Below are 18,059 nucleotides of genomic sequence, written 5' to 3'. Positions count from 1 at the left end.
CCAGACCTGGAAAGAATACTGAGGGCTCACTACACACCAACCATCTCCTGCCTCATCAAAAGAATGAATTTTATTGGTGTGACCAAAAAGAAGACGAGAGCATCGGTGATTTTGTTGCAACTCTGAGGGACATCACCAGGGCATGTGAATTCCTAAATATGGATGAAGCCATGAGAGACCGAGTGGTCCTAGGACTGAGGGATCTTACACTACAGTGTCGATTATTAACAAAACCCTAAATAATGCTCCAAGAAGCAATAGAAGAAGCTATCGCAGCAGAAGCAACGCAGAAATTGGTGGCGGCCATGCAGAAAATGAACAAAGCACCACCGGAAACCCCAAAAAACACCACCACAACCCACCATGAGGACATCGAGTCCCCATCAGAAGATGACGAGGAAGAAGAAGGGGTAAATCAACTTCGTTCAGAACAGGGTAGAAGAGACCGGAACGGAAAAAGGAAGGAATTTTGTTGTGCTGGCTGCGAGGGGAACCATCCACATTCCGAGTGCCGTTTCCTAGATGCAATCTGCAAACATTGTGAATGGCAGGGACATATTGCTAGGACATGCCAAGCAAGAAAAAACTACGGCCCTAGACAAAGATGGAACACCCCCCCACCGAGAGAGGGAGAAACAAACAGGGAGCTGCTGGAACCAAGACAACAGAAATAGGCGAGGGAAAGAGACAAGCAACAAAAAAGATGGAACACATCAAACAGTGACCATCAGACACTCCAACACGACAAACACCAGGAAGGTATATGTGCAGGTCACCATAGAAGGCCAGCCGTGCTGGATGGAAGTGGACTCAGACTCATACTTATCAATGGTATCGTGGAACAGCATAAAAAGACTGATACCAGACATAAGCCGGGAAGGACTCGAAAGACAAACATTAACGCTGAAACACTACCAGGGGAACAAAAGTCCCATAGTAGGTACCGGACAATTCACAGTAAAATTCAAAAAATACACCAGAGTCCTTCCACTAACCATAGTCGACCGAAATTGACCCAGCCTATTGGGACTCGAATGGTTTGCACCATTAGGAATCAAAGTCACAAGGATAAACAGCATCACCGAAACAGAGTGGGAAGAGGACCTGATGGAAGAATTCCGGGATGTGTTCGATGGAGAACTGGGCAAGTACCGGGGGGGGGCAATTTCTTTTAGTCTAAACCCAAACATAGCCCCTATAAGATTAAAGGCGAGGTGGGTTCCTTTCGCACTAAAACCAAAAATTGATGAGCAATTGGATAAGCTCATCGCACAAGGGGTTTTAGAACCAATTGACCAAGCAAAGTGGGAAACCCCAATTGTTACACCAATTAAACCTGATGGCTCGTAGCGCATCTGCGGGGACTACAAAGCAACCCTTAACCACACACTCCAACAAAGTGTATACCTAGTTCCAGTGGTACAGCATCTAATACATTCCCCTGGGGGGGGGGTAATCTTCGTGAAACTAGACCTCACACAGGTGTACCAACAGTTGCCTGTTGACCCCAAAACAGTGGAAGCCCAGACAATCGTGATGCACAGTGGGGCATTCAAATGCAACAGACTACAATTTGGTGTCAGTGTCACCCCAGGGGTGTTCCAGAGCTTAATGGAATGCCTATTGCAAAGGATAAAAGGGTTGGTACCATACTTTGACGACATCCTGGTATCAGCCAAGGACAAAGAACAACTGCGAGACTGCCTAAGGGAAGTCCTAGGCAAATTCAAGGAGGCGGGACTAAAATTAAAAAAGGAGAAGTGCCAATTAGCCACCGGCAAAGTTGAATTCCTAGGATATCTGATAGACAGTGAAGAAATCCACCCCACAGAAAATAAAGTCAGAGCAATCAAAGAAGCCCCCAGACCCACAAATAAAACTGATCTGCAAGCTTTCTTAGGACTCATTAACTTTTATAATATATTCCTACCACAGAAAGCAACCATTGTGGAACCACTACACAGGTTGCTTGACAAGAGAGCAACCTGGGCCTGGAGGCGATGGGAAGAAACAACGTTCCAAGAAATAAAAAACTTGATCACATCAGACCGCTTACTAATACAATACAGTGAAACACTTCCAATAACACTAACCTGTGATGCTTCACCTTTCAGCGTCAGTGCCATACTCAGCCACGTATTACCAGATGGGAAAGAAGCACCCATAGCATTCTATTCAAAGACTCTGTCAAAGCTGGAGTGGAACTACAGCCAATTGGACAAAGAGGTATTGGCCGCTGTCACCGTATAAAATGTTTCCACAAATATATCTATGGGAGAACTTTCACACTAGTCACAGGCCACAAACCGCTCCTGGGTATCATCACAGGAAACAAAGCTACACCTAACATACTGTCACCACGAATGACACAGTGGTCAAAATTCTTGGCTGCCTACAACTACAATTTACCTACTGACCCGGAAAGGACATAAATCATGCTGACGCACTTAGCCATTGCCCTCTACCTGACATAGAAGATGACCCAGCACCAACCACACCAACCCTTCAAATAGAGACATTAGAAAACCTACCCATAACGGCAGCAGACATCGCTAGGGAAACAGCTAGAGACAAAATTCTGGCGCGGATTTTGAACTGGGTAAGAAAAGGATGGCCAGAAACCGAGAGCAATGAGACCGCCAAACCGTTCCAGAATAGACAAACAGAACTCTCAATGCTGAAGGGGTGCGTACAATGGGGGGATCGAGTGGTCATACTGGATGTTCAAAGGAAATGCATACTAGAATTGTTACATGAGGGATACCCAGGTATTGTAAAAATGAAATCCCTGGCAAGGAGTTATGTTTGGGGCCAGGGAAGGAATTAGGGGATTGGGTGGCAACATGTAAACGCTGCCAGGAATCTAGGCCAACACCCCCCACAGCACCAAAACATGAATGGGAAACACCAAGGGGACCATGGTCAAGACTACACATTGATTTTGCAGGCCCAACCAAAGGACACACATTTTTAATAATCGTAGACGCTTACTCCAAATGGCTAGAGGTAAGCATCATGCACTCTACCACAACAGAAGCTGTCATTAGACAGCTCAGGAAACTTTTTGCAACACATGGATTGCCGGATTTAATTGTATCCAACAACAGGCCACAATTCACGGCAGCAACATTCGAGGGGTTTCTAGCACAACATGGGATAAAGCATGCACTGACAGTGCCGGGACACCCAGCCACGAACGGACGGGCGGAATGCATGAAAGAAACATTATAAAAGCTGGGGCCTGGGGACACACAAGAAAAGATAGATAAGCTACTAAGCTTTCATCATATGACACCCAGTGCCACAACAAATAAAAGTCCAGCAGAGTTACTAATGGGGAGGAAACTAAGATCACACCTAGACAGACTACACCCCACATATAGCCCAGAAAAACCAGCAGACTGCTCCAGTAATTGCCGCACATTTCAAACAGGGGACCCAATATACGCAAAAAATCTCACGGGGGAGCCATTGTGGATACCAGAAAAAGTGACCTAGATAACTGGACCCCGTTCTAACAGCGTAGACACCGAGGACAGGAGGAGCTGGAGGAGGCACATAGACCAGCTCAGATCTAGAGCCACGAAGGGAGACCCAAACAGACCCCCGGAAGAGGGGGGAGATCCCTCAAACAAACAAAACAAACCCAGGGAAGAAGGGGGAGACCCCTTTAAAATGACCATAGGGGAGGGGGGAGACCCCTCAAGCAAACAAAACACAACCAGAGAAAGGGGGAGACCTCTCAAACAGACAAAACACAAATAGAAAGGGAGGGGGAGACCCTCCACAAACAAGAGAAATAACAGAACAAACCCTGACAACTATGCAACAACCACTAGTAACACTATCCCAGTCGGGAAACGCAAACACGTACCTGAAACCAGGGAAGAAGGCAGGTCAGGGAGACAGGAACAGGTCCAGAAGGATAGCAGGAAAGCAGTCCCTGGCAGGAGTGGCTAGGCCAACTCAACCAGCCAGGAAATTCCTGGTGGGGGCGGCATGGCTGACTCAACCTTCCAGGAGGTTCCAAGAAGACGGACAGGAGGAACAACAGATCAGTCCGAACAACCCAGAACCCAACCCACGACTGAGTTGCGCAGGTCCAGTAGAACCCATAAAAGCCCCGCCTACCTACATGATTATGTACAGTAGGCGAGGCTCAGATTGGTTGGACTGAATCAAGTGGGGAGAGGTGTTATGTATTAGCATACTTACCTGCAATTGGTCAGTCCATGGCAGCGGGAAATTTGAAGAGCCATCACTGGCCACAGCTGCGAGCAGCCGAATATCACAAGGGCTGCCGCGGTGTCTTCGGCGCTCAGTCCTAGAAGGAAGTAAAAACAATTGGCAATCATGCTGGGGTCCTGAGTCTCATTCCCGTGACTTAACAGAATTGTATATGCATTTTATTTATCTTTGGATTTTGTTTATTGATATGGAAATAAAATTTCACTCCATTAAATACTTGATAATGAAGAAAATAGTTAAATGCATTTCTTTTTCTTCCTGGAAATACCTATCTAAATGATATTTGTATTAATCCTGTTACATAATATTATTGAAAGTATAAAAACCCATTCTACATACATGTTTATCTATAAATAAAAACTTACTAAGTTAAACAAATGTAATAACAGTATTTTAAAGAAATATTTTTTAAATAATCTTATCATGGTGCCCTAGTACAATTAACACGAAGTGCAAAAGACATTTATAGAGTGTTTTCAGCATACCAAAGGATACATTCTTATGTTAAATTTATTTATTTATTTTTAGCTTCCCTGCATTTAATAGATCAGCTACAAAATCCTATATTTTGCCTTCTATTTTAAGGAAAAACATTATTAATTTGAATGTATTTAAAACTATAGAGAGATATATTAGACATCTAGACTTGGATAAAAGGCCACGAGTAGAGATGAATCATTACAGAGAGACTAAGAAAACCCAAACATAAGATCACCATAGTTTTTTAAAAGGTAAAGTTCAAAATAAAGTGATATTGGAATGTTTGTCAGATTATTAATTATCACAGTAGGTGTCTACTGCATTTAAATGAATACTTCCAGAGAAGACAGCATTATTGCATCTCAACAAATGAAGGAAATTGATTTTTTTTAGTTTTGAGCTTTTCAATTATATCATATAATTAATCATATATATATGTGTGTGTGTGTGTGTGTGTGTGTTTTCTTAAGTTTTCGCGGGTACTTACATGTATGGTATTCGGCTTGGTTCGGGTATTTTCCCACGTCATTGTAGTTGTTCTTTTAAAGTTGTAGCAACGTTTCAGCAGAATCTCATCTGCCATCATCAGGCTTCTGTATAGTGTTCGTCTGTGAGTCAGACTTTTACAGTGGTTTCAGATTTAAATTTGGGGCAGCCTATTGCTGTGCCAGAATGGTTTTTTCTTCATCCTGATTGGTTGGGAGTCTTGGTCTGTGTTTATTGGTCTCGGAGTTTGCTGTGTTCTGCTTGATTGGTGTCTCTAATATCTTCTGTCTGTTGTTTGGCTCTTTTTGTATCTTGATTGGCTGGCAGCATTGTGTTACTTTATTGGAGGCCTTTAGTGCAGCTTGGCTTCGGGTAAATGGACGGCTATCATTAGTTAGGAAGCTGGGTTTCATCTGGGTGCCTGGTTGGGGTGTGTTTGAGCTGGAGGTATCAGGGGGATCTGTTTGTGCCCAGGTGTTTGCCTGGCTTGTGGTGTGGAGATTTTTTTGTTTGTGAGTGCAGGCTTCCAAATGATTGACAGCCTGGTGGAATCATCTCTTCTATTCATGCTTTCAGGTCTTTTTTCAACCTCTATGGCTTCTCTGATGATTCTGTGGCTAAGATTTTCTATAGTGGCTAGGGTTTTGGTGCCATTGAAGTTGATGCTATGGCCTGTGGCTTCCATGTGTTGGACTAGTGAGGAAGTGTGTTCCAGCTTTTTGACTGCATTTTTGTGTTCATCCAGGCGGGTACTTATTCTTCTATTGGTCTGTCCAATGTATGTGGCTGGGCATGATGCACAGGGGACTTCGTGATATGCCTTGGTTTTCCAGGTCAATTTTATCTTTGGGGTTGCTAAGGATGGCTGCTATTTTTTCTGTCTGTTTTGAAGGCAGTCTTGATGTGATGTCTGTGTAGTACCTTACTAATTTTGTCTGTAGTACCTCTTATGTAGGGCAGGACAGCTGTTCCATAGGTCTGTTCATCTTCTGGGTCTCTATTATGTTTCAGTGTGTTTTTGTGGATCAAGCTGGTGATTTTGCTTTTGTGGAGCCGTTGGCTGTCAGTACTTTAGTCAGGGTGCATAGTTCAGTCTTAATGTGTGTCTTATCTGCCAGGCGTTTGGTTCTGGTAATTAGTGTTTTAGCCACGGAGTTTATCTGTGTTGGGTGGTGGTGGGATTGGGCGTTGAGGTAGCAGTTAGTGTGTGTTTTTTTCTGGTATACGGTGTGTCCTAGTGTGCCATCTGTTTTTTTGTAGATTAGTACATCTAGGAATGGTAGTTGTTTGTTTGTTTCCATTTCCATGGTGAACTTGATTTTGGGGTGTGTGCTGTTTAGGTGTGTTAGGAAATTGTTTAGGTTTTTTTTTCCATGGGGCCAAATCACAAATGTGTCATTGATGTATCTTAACCATAGTTTGGGTTTGTGGATGGCATTGGCCAGGGCTCTGGATTCGAATTCTTCCATGAACAGGTTTGCAATGATGGGTGACAGTGGTGATCCCATAGGGGCTCCTTCAATTTGTTTGTATCTTTGTCCTTTGTATATGAAATATGTGTTGGTTAAGCAGTGTTCTGTTAGTTCCATGAGGTGTTTAGTTGGTTGGTATTTATTTTTGATGATTTCAAGGGTCTCTTTTATTGGGACTTGAGTGAATAGTGAAACCACGTTGAAACTTACAAGCAGATCTTCTTGCTCCACATGTAGATCTTTGATCATTTCCAAGAAGTGGTATGAGTTTTGTACATGTGAAGCTGCTGTTTCGGCATGGGGCTGTAGCTGTTTTGCTAAGTGTTTAGCTAGGTTTTGTAGTGGTGCTCCTCTGGAGCTAACTATGGGTCTGAGAGGTATGCCTTCTTTGTGTATTTTTGGGAGGCCGTATAGTTTGGGGGCATCTGGAAGATTTTTCTCTTGGGATGATCATCTGTTGGATCTCTTTGCTCATGTGGCTGGTTATAATTTTCTTCTTGGTTAATTTTTCCAGATATGTGGTTGGGTCTGTGTTTATGGGTTTGTATGTGGAGTCTTGGAGTAGGTCTGTCAATTTTGTTTCGTAGTCTTTTCTGTCCATTACTACAGTGGCATTCCCTTTGTCTGCTGGGAGGATGATTATGCTGCTATCTCTTTTCAGGGTTTGTAGTGCTTTAATTTCGTTTTTCTGCAAGTTGCTTTTGGGTGGTTTGCTTGTGCATAGGATGTTGGTAACTTGGTGTCTTATTTTATCAGCTTCATCTGTATTTAATTTAGTTAGGCTGGATTCTACTGCACATATGATGGATTCTGTGGAGATTTTTTGGGGTGCTATAGCATAATTGAATCCTTTGGTTAGGACATCTGTTTCTGTTTTGGTGAGTTCTCTGTTGGAACTTCCTAACTAATGATAGCCGTCCATTTACCCGAAGCCAAGCTGCACTAAAGGCCTCCAATAAAGTAACACAATGCTGCCAGCCAATCAAGATACAAAAAGAGCCAAACAACAGACAGAAGATATTAGAGACACCAATCAAGCAGAACACAGCAAACTCCGAGACCAATAAACACAGACCAAGACTCCCAACCAATCAGGATGAAGAAAAAACCATTCTGGCACAGCAATAGGCTGCCCCAAATTTAAATCTGAAACCACTGTAAAAGTCTGACTCACAGACGAACACTATACAGAAGCCTGATGATGGCAGATGAGATTCTGCTGAAACATTGCTACAACTTTAAAGAACAACTACAATGACGTGGGAAAATACCTGAACAAAGCCGACATGCCATACATAAATACTGAAAAACTTAAGAAAATATATATATATATATATATATATATATATATATATATATATATATATATATATATATATATATATATATATATATATATATATATGTTTTCTTAAGTTTTCGCGGGTACTTACATGTATGGTGTTCGGCTTGGTTCGGTATTTTCCCACGTCATTGTAGTTCTTTAAAGTTGTAGCAACGTTTCAGCAGAATCTCATCTGCCATCATCAGGCTTCTGTATTGTGTCCGTCTGTGAGTCAGACTTTTACAGTAGTTTCAGATTTGAATTTGGGGCAGCCTATTGCTGTGCCAGAATGGTTTTTTCTTCATCCTGATTGGTTGGGAGTCTTGGTCTGTGTTTATTGGTCTCGGAGTTTGCTGTGTTCTGCTTGATTGGTGTCTCTAATATCTTCTGTCTGTTTTTTGGCTCTTTTTGTATCTTGATTGGCTGGCAGCATTGTGTTGCTTTAATGGAGGCCTTTAGTGCAGCTTGGCTTCGGGTAAATGGACGGCTATCATTAGTTAGGAAGCTGGGTTTCATCTGGGTGCCTGGTTGGGGTGTGTTTGAGCTGGAGGTATCAGGGGGATCTGTTTGTGCCCAGGTGTTTGCCTGGCTTGTGGTGTGGAGATTTTTTTGTTTGTGAGTGCAGGCTTCCAAATGATTGACAGCCTGGTGGAATCATCTCTTCTGTTCATGCTTTCTGGTCTTTTTTCAATCTCTATGGCTTCTCTGATGATTCTGTGATTAGGGTTTTCTATAGTGGCCAGGGTTTTGGTGCCATTGAAGTTGATGCTATGACCTGTGGCTTCCATGTGTTGGACTAGTGAGGAAGTGTGTTCCAGCTTTTGACTGCATTTTTGTGTTCATCCAGGCGGGTGCTTATTCTTCTATTGGTCTGTCCAATGTATGTGGCCGGGCATGATGCACAGGGGACTTCAGATATGCCTTGGTTTTCCAGGTCAATTTTATCTTTGGGGTTGCTAAGGATGGCTGCTATTTTTCTGTCTGTTTTGAAGGCAGTCCTGATGTGATGTCTGTGTAGTACCTTACTAATTTTGTCTGTAGTACCTCTTATGTAGGGCAGGACAGCTGTTCCATAGGTCTGTTCATCTTCTGGGTCTCTATTATGTTTCAGTGTGTTTTTGTGGATCAAGCTGGTGATTTTGCTTTTGTGGAAGCCGTTGGCTGTCAGTACTTTAGTCAGGGTGCATAGTTCAGTCTTAATGTGTGTCTTGTCTGCCAGGCGTTTGGTTCTGGTAATTAGTGTTTTAGCCACGGAGTTTATCTGTGCTGGGTGGTGGTGGGATTGGGCATTGAGGTAGCGGTTGGTGTGGGTTTTCTTCTGGTATATGGTGTGTCCTAGTGTGCCATCTGTTTTTTTGTAGATTAGTACATCTAGGAATGGTAGTTGTTTGTTTGTTTCTGTTTCCATGGTGAACTTGATTTTGGGGTGTGCGCTGTTTAGGTGTGTTAGGAAATTGTTTAGGTTTTCTTGTCCATGGGGCCAAATCACGAATGTGTCATCGATGTATCTTAACCATAGTTTGGGTTTGAGGGTGGCATTGGCCAGGGCTCTGGATTCGAATTCTTCCATGAACAGGTTTGCAATGACAGGTGACAGTGGTGATCCCATGGGAGCTCCTTCTATTTGTTTGTATCTTGGCCCCATGTTTTTTTTGTATCTTGTTTGTTTGTATCTTGGCCCCATGTATCTTGGCCCCATTTGTTTGTATCTTGGCCCCATGGACAAGAAAACCTAAACAATTTCCTAACACACCTAAACAGCGCACACCCCAAAATCAAGTTCACCATGGAAACAGAAACAAACAAACAACTACCATTCCTAGATGTACTAATCTACAAAAACAGATGGCACACTAGGACACACCATATACCAGAAGAAAACCCACACCAACCGCTACCTCAATGCCCAATCCCACCACCACCCAGCACAGATAAACTCCGTGGTACAAAACACTAATTACCAGAACCAAACGCCTGGCAGACAAGACACACATTAAGACTGAACTATGCACCCTGACTAAAGTACTGACAGCCAACGGCTTCCACAAAAGCAAAATCACCAGCTTGATCCACAAAAACACACTGAAACATAATAGAGACCCAGAAGATGAACAGACCTATGGAACAGCTGTCCTGCCCTACATAAGAGGTACTACAGACAAAATTAGTAAGGTACTACACAGACATCACATCAGGACTGCCTTCAAAACAGACAGAAAAATAGCAGCCATCCTTAGCAACCCCAAAGATAAAATTGACCTGGAAAACCAAGGCATATACGAAGTCCCCTGTGCATCATGCCCGCCACATACATTGGACAGACCAATAGAAGAATAAGCACCCGCCTGGATGAACACAAAATGCAGTCAAAAAGCTGGAACACACTTCCTCACTAGTCCAACACATGGAAGCCACAGGTCATAGCATCAACTTCAATGGCACCAAAACCCTGGCCACTATAGAAAACCCTAATCACAGAATCATCAGAGAAGCCATAGAGATTGAAAAAGACCAGAAAGCATGAACAGAAGAGATGATTCCACCAGGCTGTCAATCATTTGGAAGCCTGCACTCACAAACAAAAAATCTCCACACCACAAGCCAGGCAAACACCTGGGCACAAACAGATCCCCTGATACCTCCAGCTCAAACACACCCCAACCAGGCACCCAGATGAAACCCAGCTTCCTAACTAATGATAGCCGTCCATTTACCCGAAGCCAAGCTGCACTAAAGGCCTCCATTAAAGCAACACAATGCTGCCAGCCAATCAAGATACAAAAAGAGCCAAAAACAGACAGAAGATATTAGAGACACCAATCAAGCAGAACACAGCAAACTCCGAGACCAATAAACACAGACCAAGACTCCCAACCAATCAGGATGAAGAAAAACCATTCTGGCACAGCAATAGGCTGCCCCAAATTCAAATCTGAAACTACTGTAAAAGTCTGACTCACAGACGGACACAATACAGAAGCCTGATGATGGCAGATGAGATTCTGCTGAAACGTTGCTACAACTTTAAAAAGAACTACAATGACGTGGGAAAATACCCGAACCAAGCCGAACACCATACATATATATATATATATATATATATATATATATATATATATATATATATATATATATATATATATATATATATATATATATATATATATATATATATATATATGATTACAAATTTAACAAGAGAAACAGCACTTTTTGAAGAATCAAGGGCTTACAACTTCATTCTCGGATTACAATTTATATTTTCATTTCATCACAAAATGGCTAAGGGCCAAACAATTCTTGAAAGATATCTGTAGTTATGATCAGAGATGGGAGCAGCAGGCAAGTAGGCTCTCTGCTTAACTAAGATTAAATTAACCTATTCTAATTATTACCTGCTTTTAAGGCTATTTTTCTATCATATCTTAGTCTTCAAATTTTTATTTTTAAACCTTTTACATTTTTGAAATTTTTGCAGTGTGATCACTAATCCACTTTTAGTTATATTTCAGCTATGGTTTAGCTGTATTTTTTTAAAAAACCCGAGCTGGGCCTCAGCTATAGGAGGGCCTTGCTGCTGCTTCTTTGATGTTGTTGTTCTAAAGATCTTACTCTTTTAGCTGGAAGTCTAGCAATGCCTAGCTTTGATGTGATTTTTATTATTTTATCATTTTTATTTACTCATGTTTCCTGCTCTGTCAGGAGGGCAGGATTCTTGGTATACTTGTGAGGAGCTCTGCCATTGTTTGTATTAGGACTCGTTTCTTCTCGGCTCCCTATTCCTTTTCCTCTGGATTTAGGACTTGTTTCGGTGACTAGACTCTGTGCTATATTACACAGCTCCCCCTCTATTGTGCTACTTAATATAATGAAGACAAGGAAAAGGAGCAGATCTCTCACTGACCTGGTTCCTCAACCTTCTCTGAAGCAATCCAAGATTGAGGACTTTGTTTTAGCTCAGCCTCTCAGTTTGAAAGCCCCTGCTCCCTTTTGTCTGGCTGCTGCTGGTTGTCACGATCTTCTGACAGTTGAGGGCGTTGCCCCCCAAGTTGAGAATAAAGGCTTATCTAAAACTATGGCCCTCAACCAATCCTTCAATGAGCCCACCCTTACAGAACTTTTGGCTCAGCAATGTTTCTTGGTTGCAGAAACTACAGCGAGCATTCAGCTCCAGCTTGATAAAATAATAAGTACTTTAAAATACTTAGTTTCCTGGACTACCAGTGGGAGCCCTGGGTTGACCGCTCAGCAGCCTGATGTGGTGGCAGGGTTCTCCCTGCCAAGCCTCAGCAAAAGCACTGGCCAATGTAATCCTATCAATAGTTTGAACTTTACATCTTTTGATGCAAACAGTCACCTGGTCTTATAGTCAAAACAGGTGGCCCTCATCATTAATCCCATTAATGGCAAATTACCTCACTGGGGTTCAACACAGCTAGCGAGGGGCTATATATTACAGTTATTGGGGCTAAAAGCTGATGGTTTGAAGGTTGAACTTTTACCCTCTCCTGAATACTGCACTAGAGTGCTACTCAGTTTTGACAACTCCAACACCCCAAAACTATTTTTCAGAAGAGTATCCCTGTTAAGATCCTTTGGCATTTTGCCAAGAAGAGTCTTCAAAGATATGTCAATTAAGCCACTCTTGAGTAATCGACAATTTGTGAGTGGCAGGAGATTTATTGCCCCCCAAATATCCTCAGCAGCACATATTAATGTGCCAACTTTGAATGCCATCTCGGATACTACATCACGTACTAATTATATACCTATTCCCACAAAACCTCCAGTTGGCGTCCTCTCAGATTGTAGCCTGACTGTTCCTCCTACAACCAGTCACATTAACCCCCTGCAGTGAATAACATCTTACCAGGAAGCTTCCCTTGATTTGATCAGCTGGGAAGAAATGGCCCCAAAGGAAGCGACACCAGCCCGGGGCACCCAAGGTTCCTTAGTAAATAAGCCCCATGCCTCTGGGATTCCATCTATTTATGAGACTGACTTATGTCAAGACAATTTCTGGAACCAGGAGGAGACACTACTCTTCGACTCCTTTTGTGCGCTTCCACAATCAGAAAGGGCCCAAATCATAAAGTGTCTGGATGCAGTCAAATCCAAACTCTGGAGTCTTTCACTACCTGATAAGGATTCCCTTGGACTCCAGGGAGTCTATACTGATTTACCAATGGAAGTTCCCTTGGTGCTCTCCCCGGAATGTCTAATTCGTAAATTTGAAGATCCAGGGCTACTTCAAACTCCGTCTGTTGATGTTGATGCTGCTGAATACTTGCCAGCTAAGCAACCAATTAATGCCACAAGTGCAAACTGGAGTGCGCTTAGAGCCCTACAGCCCCATGAACAAGGCTCACCTCCCCTCCCTCCTTCTCTGCCTTTGCCTCCTAAGAGGATGACCCTGCCACTTAACAACGGGTGTATCTTTTAGGATCCGAAGGGCACTCTGGGAAAAATTAATCACACAGAATGACTATTAAATCTGGCAAAAAACAACAACAACCTCTGCACACTTAAGTGCCTTTTGTGGAACATAGTAGGCTGGGGGAAAAGGTTTGTACCACAGAATTCGCCAACTATATTCACTCATTTGATGTGGTCCTGCTTCAGGAGACCTGGGCATGCGATAAGATATCCCTTACAGGGTTTACGGTCATTTCCTTGGCCACCACTAGACAATCTATGACAGGAAGGCCTAAGTGTGGTCTAGCTTGCTTGGTCTCTACTTCCTTGAAAGTGGAGACAGTGGAGCTGCCCCCCTGTGGCTCTTTAGCTATGGCGCTCCTAATTAAGAGAGGACGCAGCAAACTGTTAATGTTCAACGTTTATCTTCCCCTGACGATGAGGCAAGCTGATACTAAGGCTCAATGGGGCATGCTGGAGAATTATATTACTTGTATGGAAACTAAATTCCCAGCACTGTACATCCTTATAGGGGGTGACTTTAATGCCCAATTGGGAGTCCAAGTTCCCCCATCGATTGAGGCACTCTACTCCCAAGAAACCCTTCAGGCCACAGAACACCTGATTTCAGCCAGAAATTCTAAGGATGAATTAATTTTTTTTGCTGGCATTCAGTTAGCCCTTTTAGCAGCCCAACACAATAAGATAATTCTTAATGGGAGTACCCTAGGTGATCTAGCTGGTGAGTTTACTTTTAGTTCCTCATGTGGGAGTAGTGTTATTGATTTTATGTTGGTATCCCAGCTTTTTAGAAAGGCAGTCCGTGCTTTCTATGTGGACTGCCTTACAGAGAGTGACCACTACCCCCTGGTTACAATCATTGGGCTTTCCTCAAATATACATCTCCATAAGGGTCCCCAGATATTAGATCCCTATGTGGCCTCATATACAAGGAGGATCAAATGGTCTTCTAATACTGAAAGAAAGTTCCACTCCTTTTTATCATCTCCGGAGTGTCTCAGCCTATACAATCAGGCCCTAACAAGTAGTGGCCCAGGGACAATCTTGGCCTTTGAAACACAAATTAATAGTGTTCAAAGGGAGCTAGGAGCCATCCGTAGGCCGAGAGGTCCATATCATTCAAGAAGTAATTCTTGGTTTGACAAAGAGTGTCTGATGCTCAGGAACCAAATTAATCAGGTTTACTTGCTCTATCGTAATTGAGGGGATAAATGCCCACCAGAGGACTACTATTGCTTGAAGCGGGAGTATAAAGGACTAATTGCTAAGAAAAAGAAAGCTAAAGAGAGAGAGAAGTAGGATCTACTTCTCTTCTCCATTCAGCAGAAGAACATTCGATTATTTTGGCAAATTGTTGCCAGCTCCTTGCCGGGTCATCAAGAACTCCCTCTCTGCTGTATTTCCAACAGAGATTGGGAAAACCATTTCTTGGCAATTTTCCAGGCGTCAACAAGTTCGACCGTGCTTGGGCCACAGCTGCCTCCTGCAGTTCCTGACTGGCAACCTGTGACTCATGCTGAGATTACCAAGCTTCTCTCTGAACTCAAGTCAGGCAAAGCCCCTGGCCCTGATGCTATAACCCTGATTTGCTAAAATCCAATCCCGAGTGGTGGATTCCTCTCTTAGCAAGACTTTTTACACATATCAATACCTCTGGCAGGATCCCTACCTCCTGGAGCTTAGCAATTATTGTTCCAGTTTTTAAACGAGGAAATAGGAACAACCCAGCTGACTATCACCCCATAAGCCTGCTCTCCATCATTGGAAAACTGTATGCTAAATATCTCCAACGTAGACTCCTCACTTGGGTTGAGGAGTCCAATATTATTGGTGCTGAATAGATTGGGTTTAAAGTGGGCTGTGCCACACTGGATCACTGCTTTGTCTTAGCGCACCTGGTCAATAAATATACTATCATACCAGGTTGCAAACTTTTTACTGCTTTTATCGATCTAAAGTCATTGTTTGACTCAGTCCCTAGGGGACTGTTGTGGTCAAAACTGCTCAAAAGTTTTATCAATAGATGTCTTCCGTTCCTAATTAGATCCTTGTACAACCAGACCTCTAGGCAGGTCAGGTGTGGTTTGCAGGGAGAACTTTCAAATTCTATCCTGATTAAGAATGGAGTAAGGCAGGGTTGTGTTCTGACTCCTCTTTTGTTTAATTTATTCTTATCTGACTTGACCTTTCACATTGGACGTATTGAGTCTCACACCCCAAAGCTGTTAACTACGAAGATCCCACTTCTCCTTTATGCTGACGATGCAGCCCTCCTTTCATTGTCAAGGCCAGGTCTGAAAAGATTACTTTCTGCATTTGGGTCTTACTGTGCTGAGAACCACTTGTCCATTAATTATGACAAATCCAAAGTATTGGTGTTCTCTAGAGCCCGGAAATTGTATAACTGGGCTATCAATGGTAATGCTATTAAGCAGGTTTTCCATTTTAAGTATTTAGGTATTCAATTTCAGAACACCGGTGCTTGGACTAGACATCGAACCCAGGTGCTGACTTCAGCCTCCTGTAGTCAGCAGCAGATTTTAAGATATTTTCATATCCAAGGACGCCAGTTTATTCCTTCTACTCTGCGTATTTACAAAGCCAAAACTTTGGCTCAAACTCTTTATGGAATTCCCATATGGATACGGGGCTTCAAGGATTGTATTGAAAGAACCCAGGCTATCTTAGAAAACTTCTGGATCTTCCTCCTTGTGTTGGTTTTGCTCCAATGTACCTGGAACTGGGCACTCGATCAGTCAAATGTATGGCATGGATTAACACCTTTAAATGGTGGTTTCGGGTGCTCTTTCTGGCAGTTCCTGGTAGCTACCTCTCCCTGGCATTTGCTAACTCTCATATTTCTCATTGGGAGAGGAAGCTGATGAAGAAATTACACCTGCTAGGTTTTACGGGGAATGCCCTGGGAGATTATGGCCTTAAGGACGCCCAATTTAGGGTAGTCCAACGGCTTGTGGACATTGACTTGCAATATCTACGAACCAGAGCTAACAAAACTTGCTCCTCTCTGATCTTCAGCCAATTTAATAATTACGGACTGAGGATGGCTTCCTATTTTTACATACTAACCATTCCCAAGTATAGAAGAGCTTTCTCCCTAGCTCGCTTTAATGTCTTGCCCTCAGCACTACTGGATGGGCGATTTAAGAGGCTCCCAATTAATGAGCAGCTATGCCCCGTGACAGAGCTGAGGTTGAAACTGTAGAGCATGTCCTTTTATATTGCCCTATGTATAATGCAGGCAGATCTAAGTTACTGTCTCTCCTTGAAACAGACCCTTCTGACCCAATGTTAGTAATTTGTTCTTATATTGTCTAGGGGATGGCTCTTCATACATCACTTCTCAGGTTTCCAAAAAAAATTTAAGAGCTGTAACCATCAGAAGAGAATGCTGTAATTCCCCTTAGTCAAGTTTTTGGTGACCAATTGTTCATGACTAACTTTCCCATGTTCTTCTTTTGTTGTACTTGTGTTTTGGTCTGTGACCGCAAATAAAGTATTTATTTATATTTATATTTATATTTATAATTTATAATTAATTTATATTTATATATATATATATATATATATATATATATATATAGAGAGAGAGAGAGAGAGAGAGAGAGAGAGAGAGAGAGAGAGAGAGAATTATATGATATATGTAATGGATTTATTTTTCTTTCAGGGTCTTCATTTTGGTGCCTATTGGACGTTGTTCCAATTAAGAATGAGAAAGGTGATGTTGTTCTGTTTCTATCTTCTTTCAAAGACATAACAGATACAAAAATAAAGATTTCTCTGGAGGAGAAAAAAGATGGTAAGTGTACTTTTTAGTATAAAAACAAAGATTTTCAGAGGACAATATGTGATATGTGTATATTGTTATATGGTTGTGTTGTTGTATGGCTGTGTATTGTTCATATAGCTATATGTAAAAGGGCCATGAATTCATATCAAATGTCACAAGGATCTTTCATTTAGATTCTGGTTGAATGAAAACATTACTGCTGAGATAGAGAATAACACACTTTCCTGTTTTACCAAAAGTAAATGAAAACTGTATCAGTGCTAAAAAAAAAAATACAATATTGAGGAATGCTAGAAGAAGTTAGTTTGCTACTTTTATTCTCTTTGTATAAATATCATATAGGTGAGTCAAAGAAACAGCATTGTTCACAATCCTTTATTCAATTTAAGGAATTATGGGATCAGATGGAGGAGGAAATGGGATGACTTTATTTCTAATATACTAAAAACGGATTAGGCTAAGGTGCCTTCCAATTGTATAACAATATGATCTATTTCTTACTCAGTTCAAATTAGTAATTTGAATAATTCAGTTATGGCCATGAATGTGACCAAAATAAGGCAATCAGCACTGAGGAATGTGCTTTTGATATTATGTTCATGAAATTATCTATTGGGTTTGTCTCATATGCTTCATTGCTGCTGTGACAGGACAAGAGATGCTGTCAGATTTTGTCTGAAACTGAGAGAGGATGATAAATCAAGATAATATGGTACTTATTATTGCATATTTAGAAGCAGATGCTCTTGTATGGCTATTAATTTTATGATGAAATAAGAGATGCCCTCAAAACTTTTTAAAAAAT

At 42.0% G+C, this 18,059-nt stretch overlaps 1 protein-coding gene across 3 annotated transcripts in view; it reads left to right on the top strand.

Moving 5' to 3' along the window:
- Positions 1-18,059, top strand: part of KCNH8 (potassium voltage-gated channel subfamily H member 8) — a 268,908-nt gene that overhangs the window by 134,901 nt on the left and 115,948 nt on the right. For 2 of the 3 annotated variants that reach the window (XM_087945074.1, XM_087945073.1), the window contains exon 3: positions 17,132-17,263. In XM_087945074.1, the coding sequence (XP_087801200.1) occupies positions 17,132-17,263 (132 nt within the window). Of the gene's footprint in view, positions 1-17,131; positions 17,264-18,059 lie in introns of those variants that run through there. The other variant, XM_087945075.1, reaches the window with a different exon arrangement.

The sequence above is a fragment of the Notechis scutatus genome, chromosome Z (assembly GCF_049901735.1).
Source record: "Notechis scutatus isolate UNSWTSFEM ecotype Mainland chromosome Z, rNotScu1.2, whole genome shotgun sequence".
Lineage (NCBI taxonomy): Eukaryota > Metazoa > Chordata > Lepidosauria > Squamata > Elapidae > Notechis > Notechis scutatus.
The sequence above is the reverse complement of the archived record's forward strand: the minus strand, read 5'-3'. Positions and strand labels throughout refer to the sequence as shown.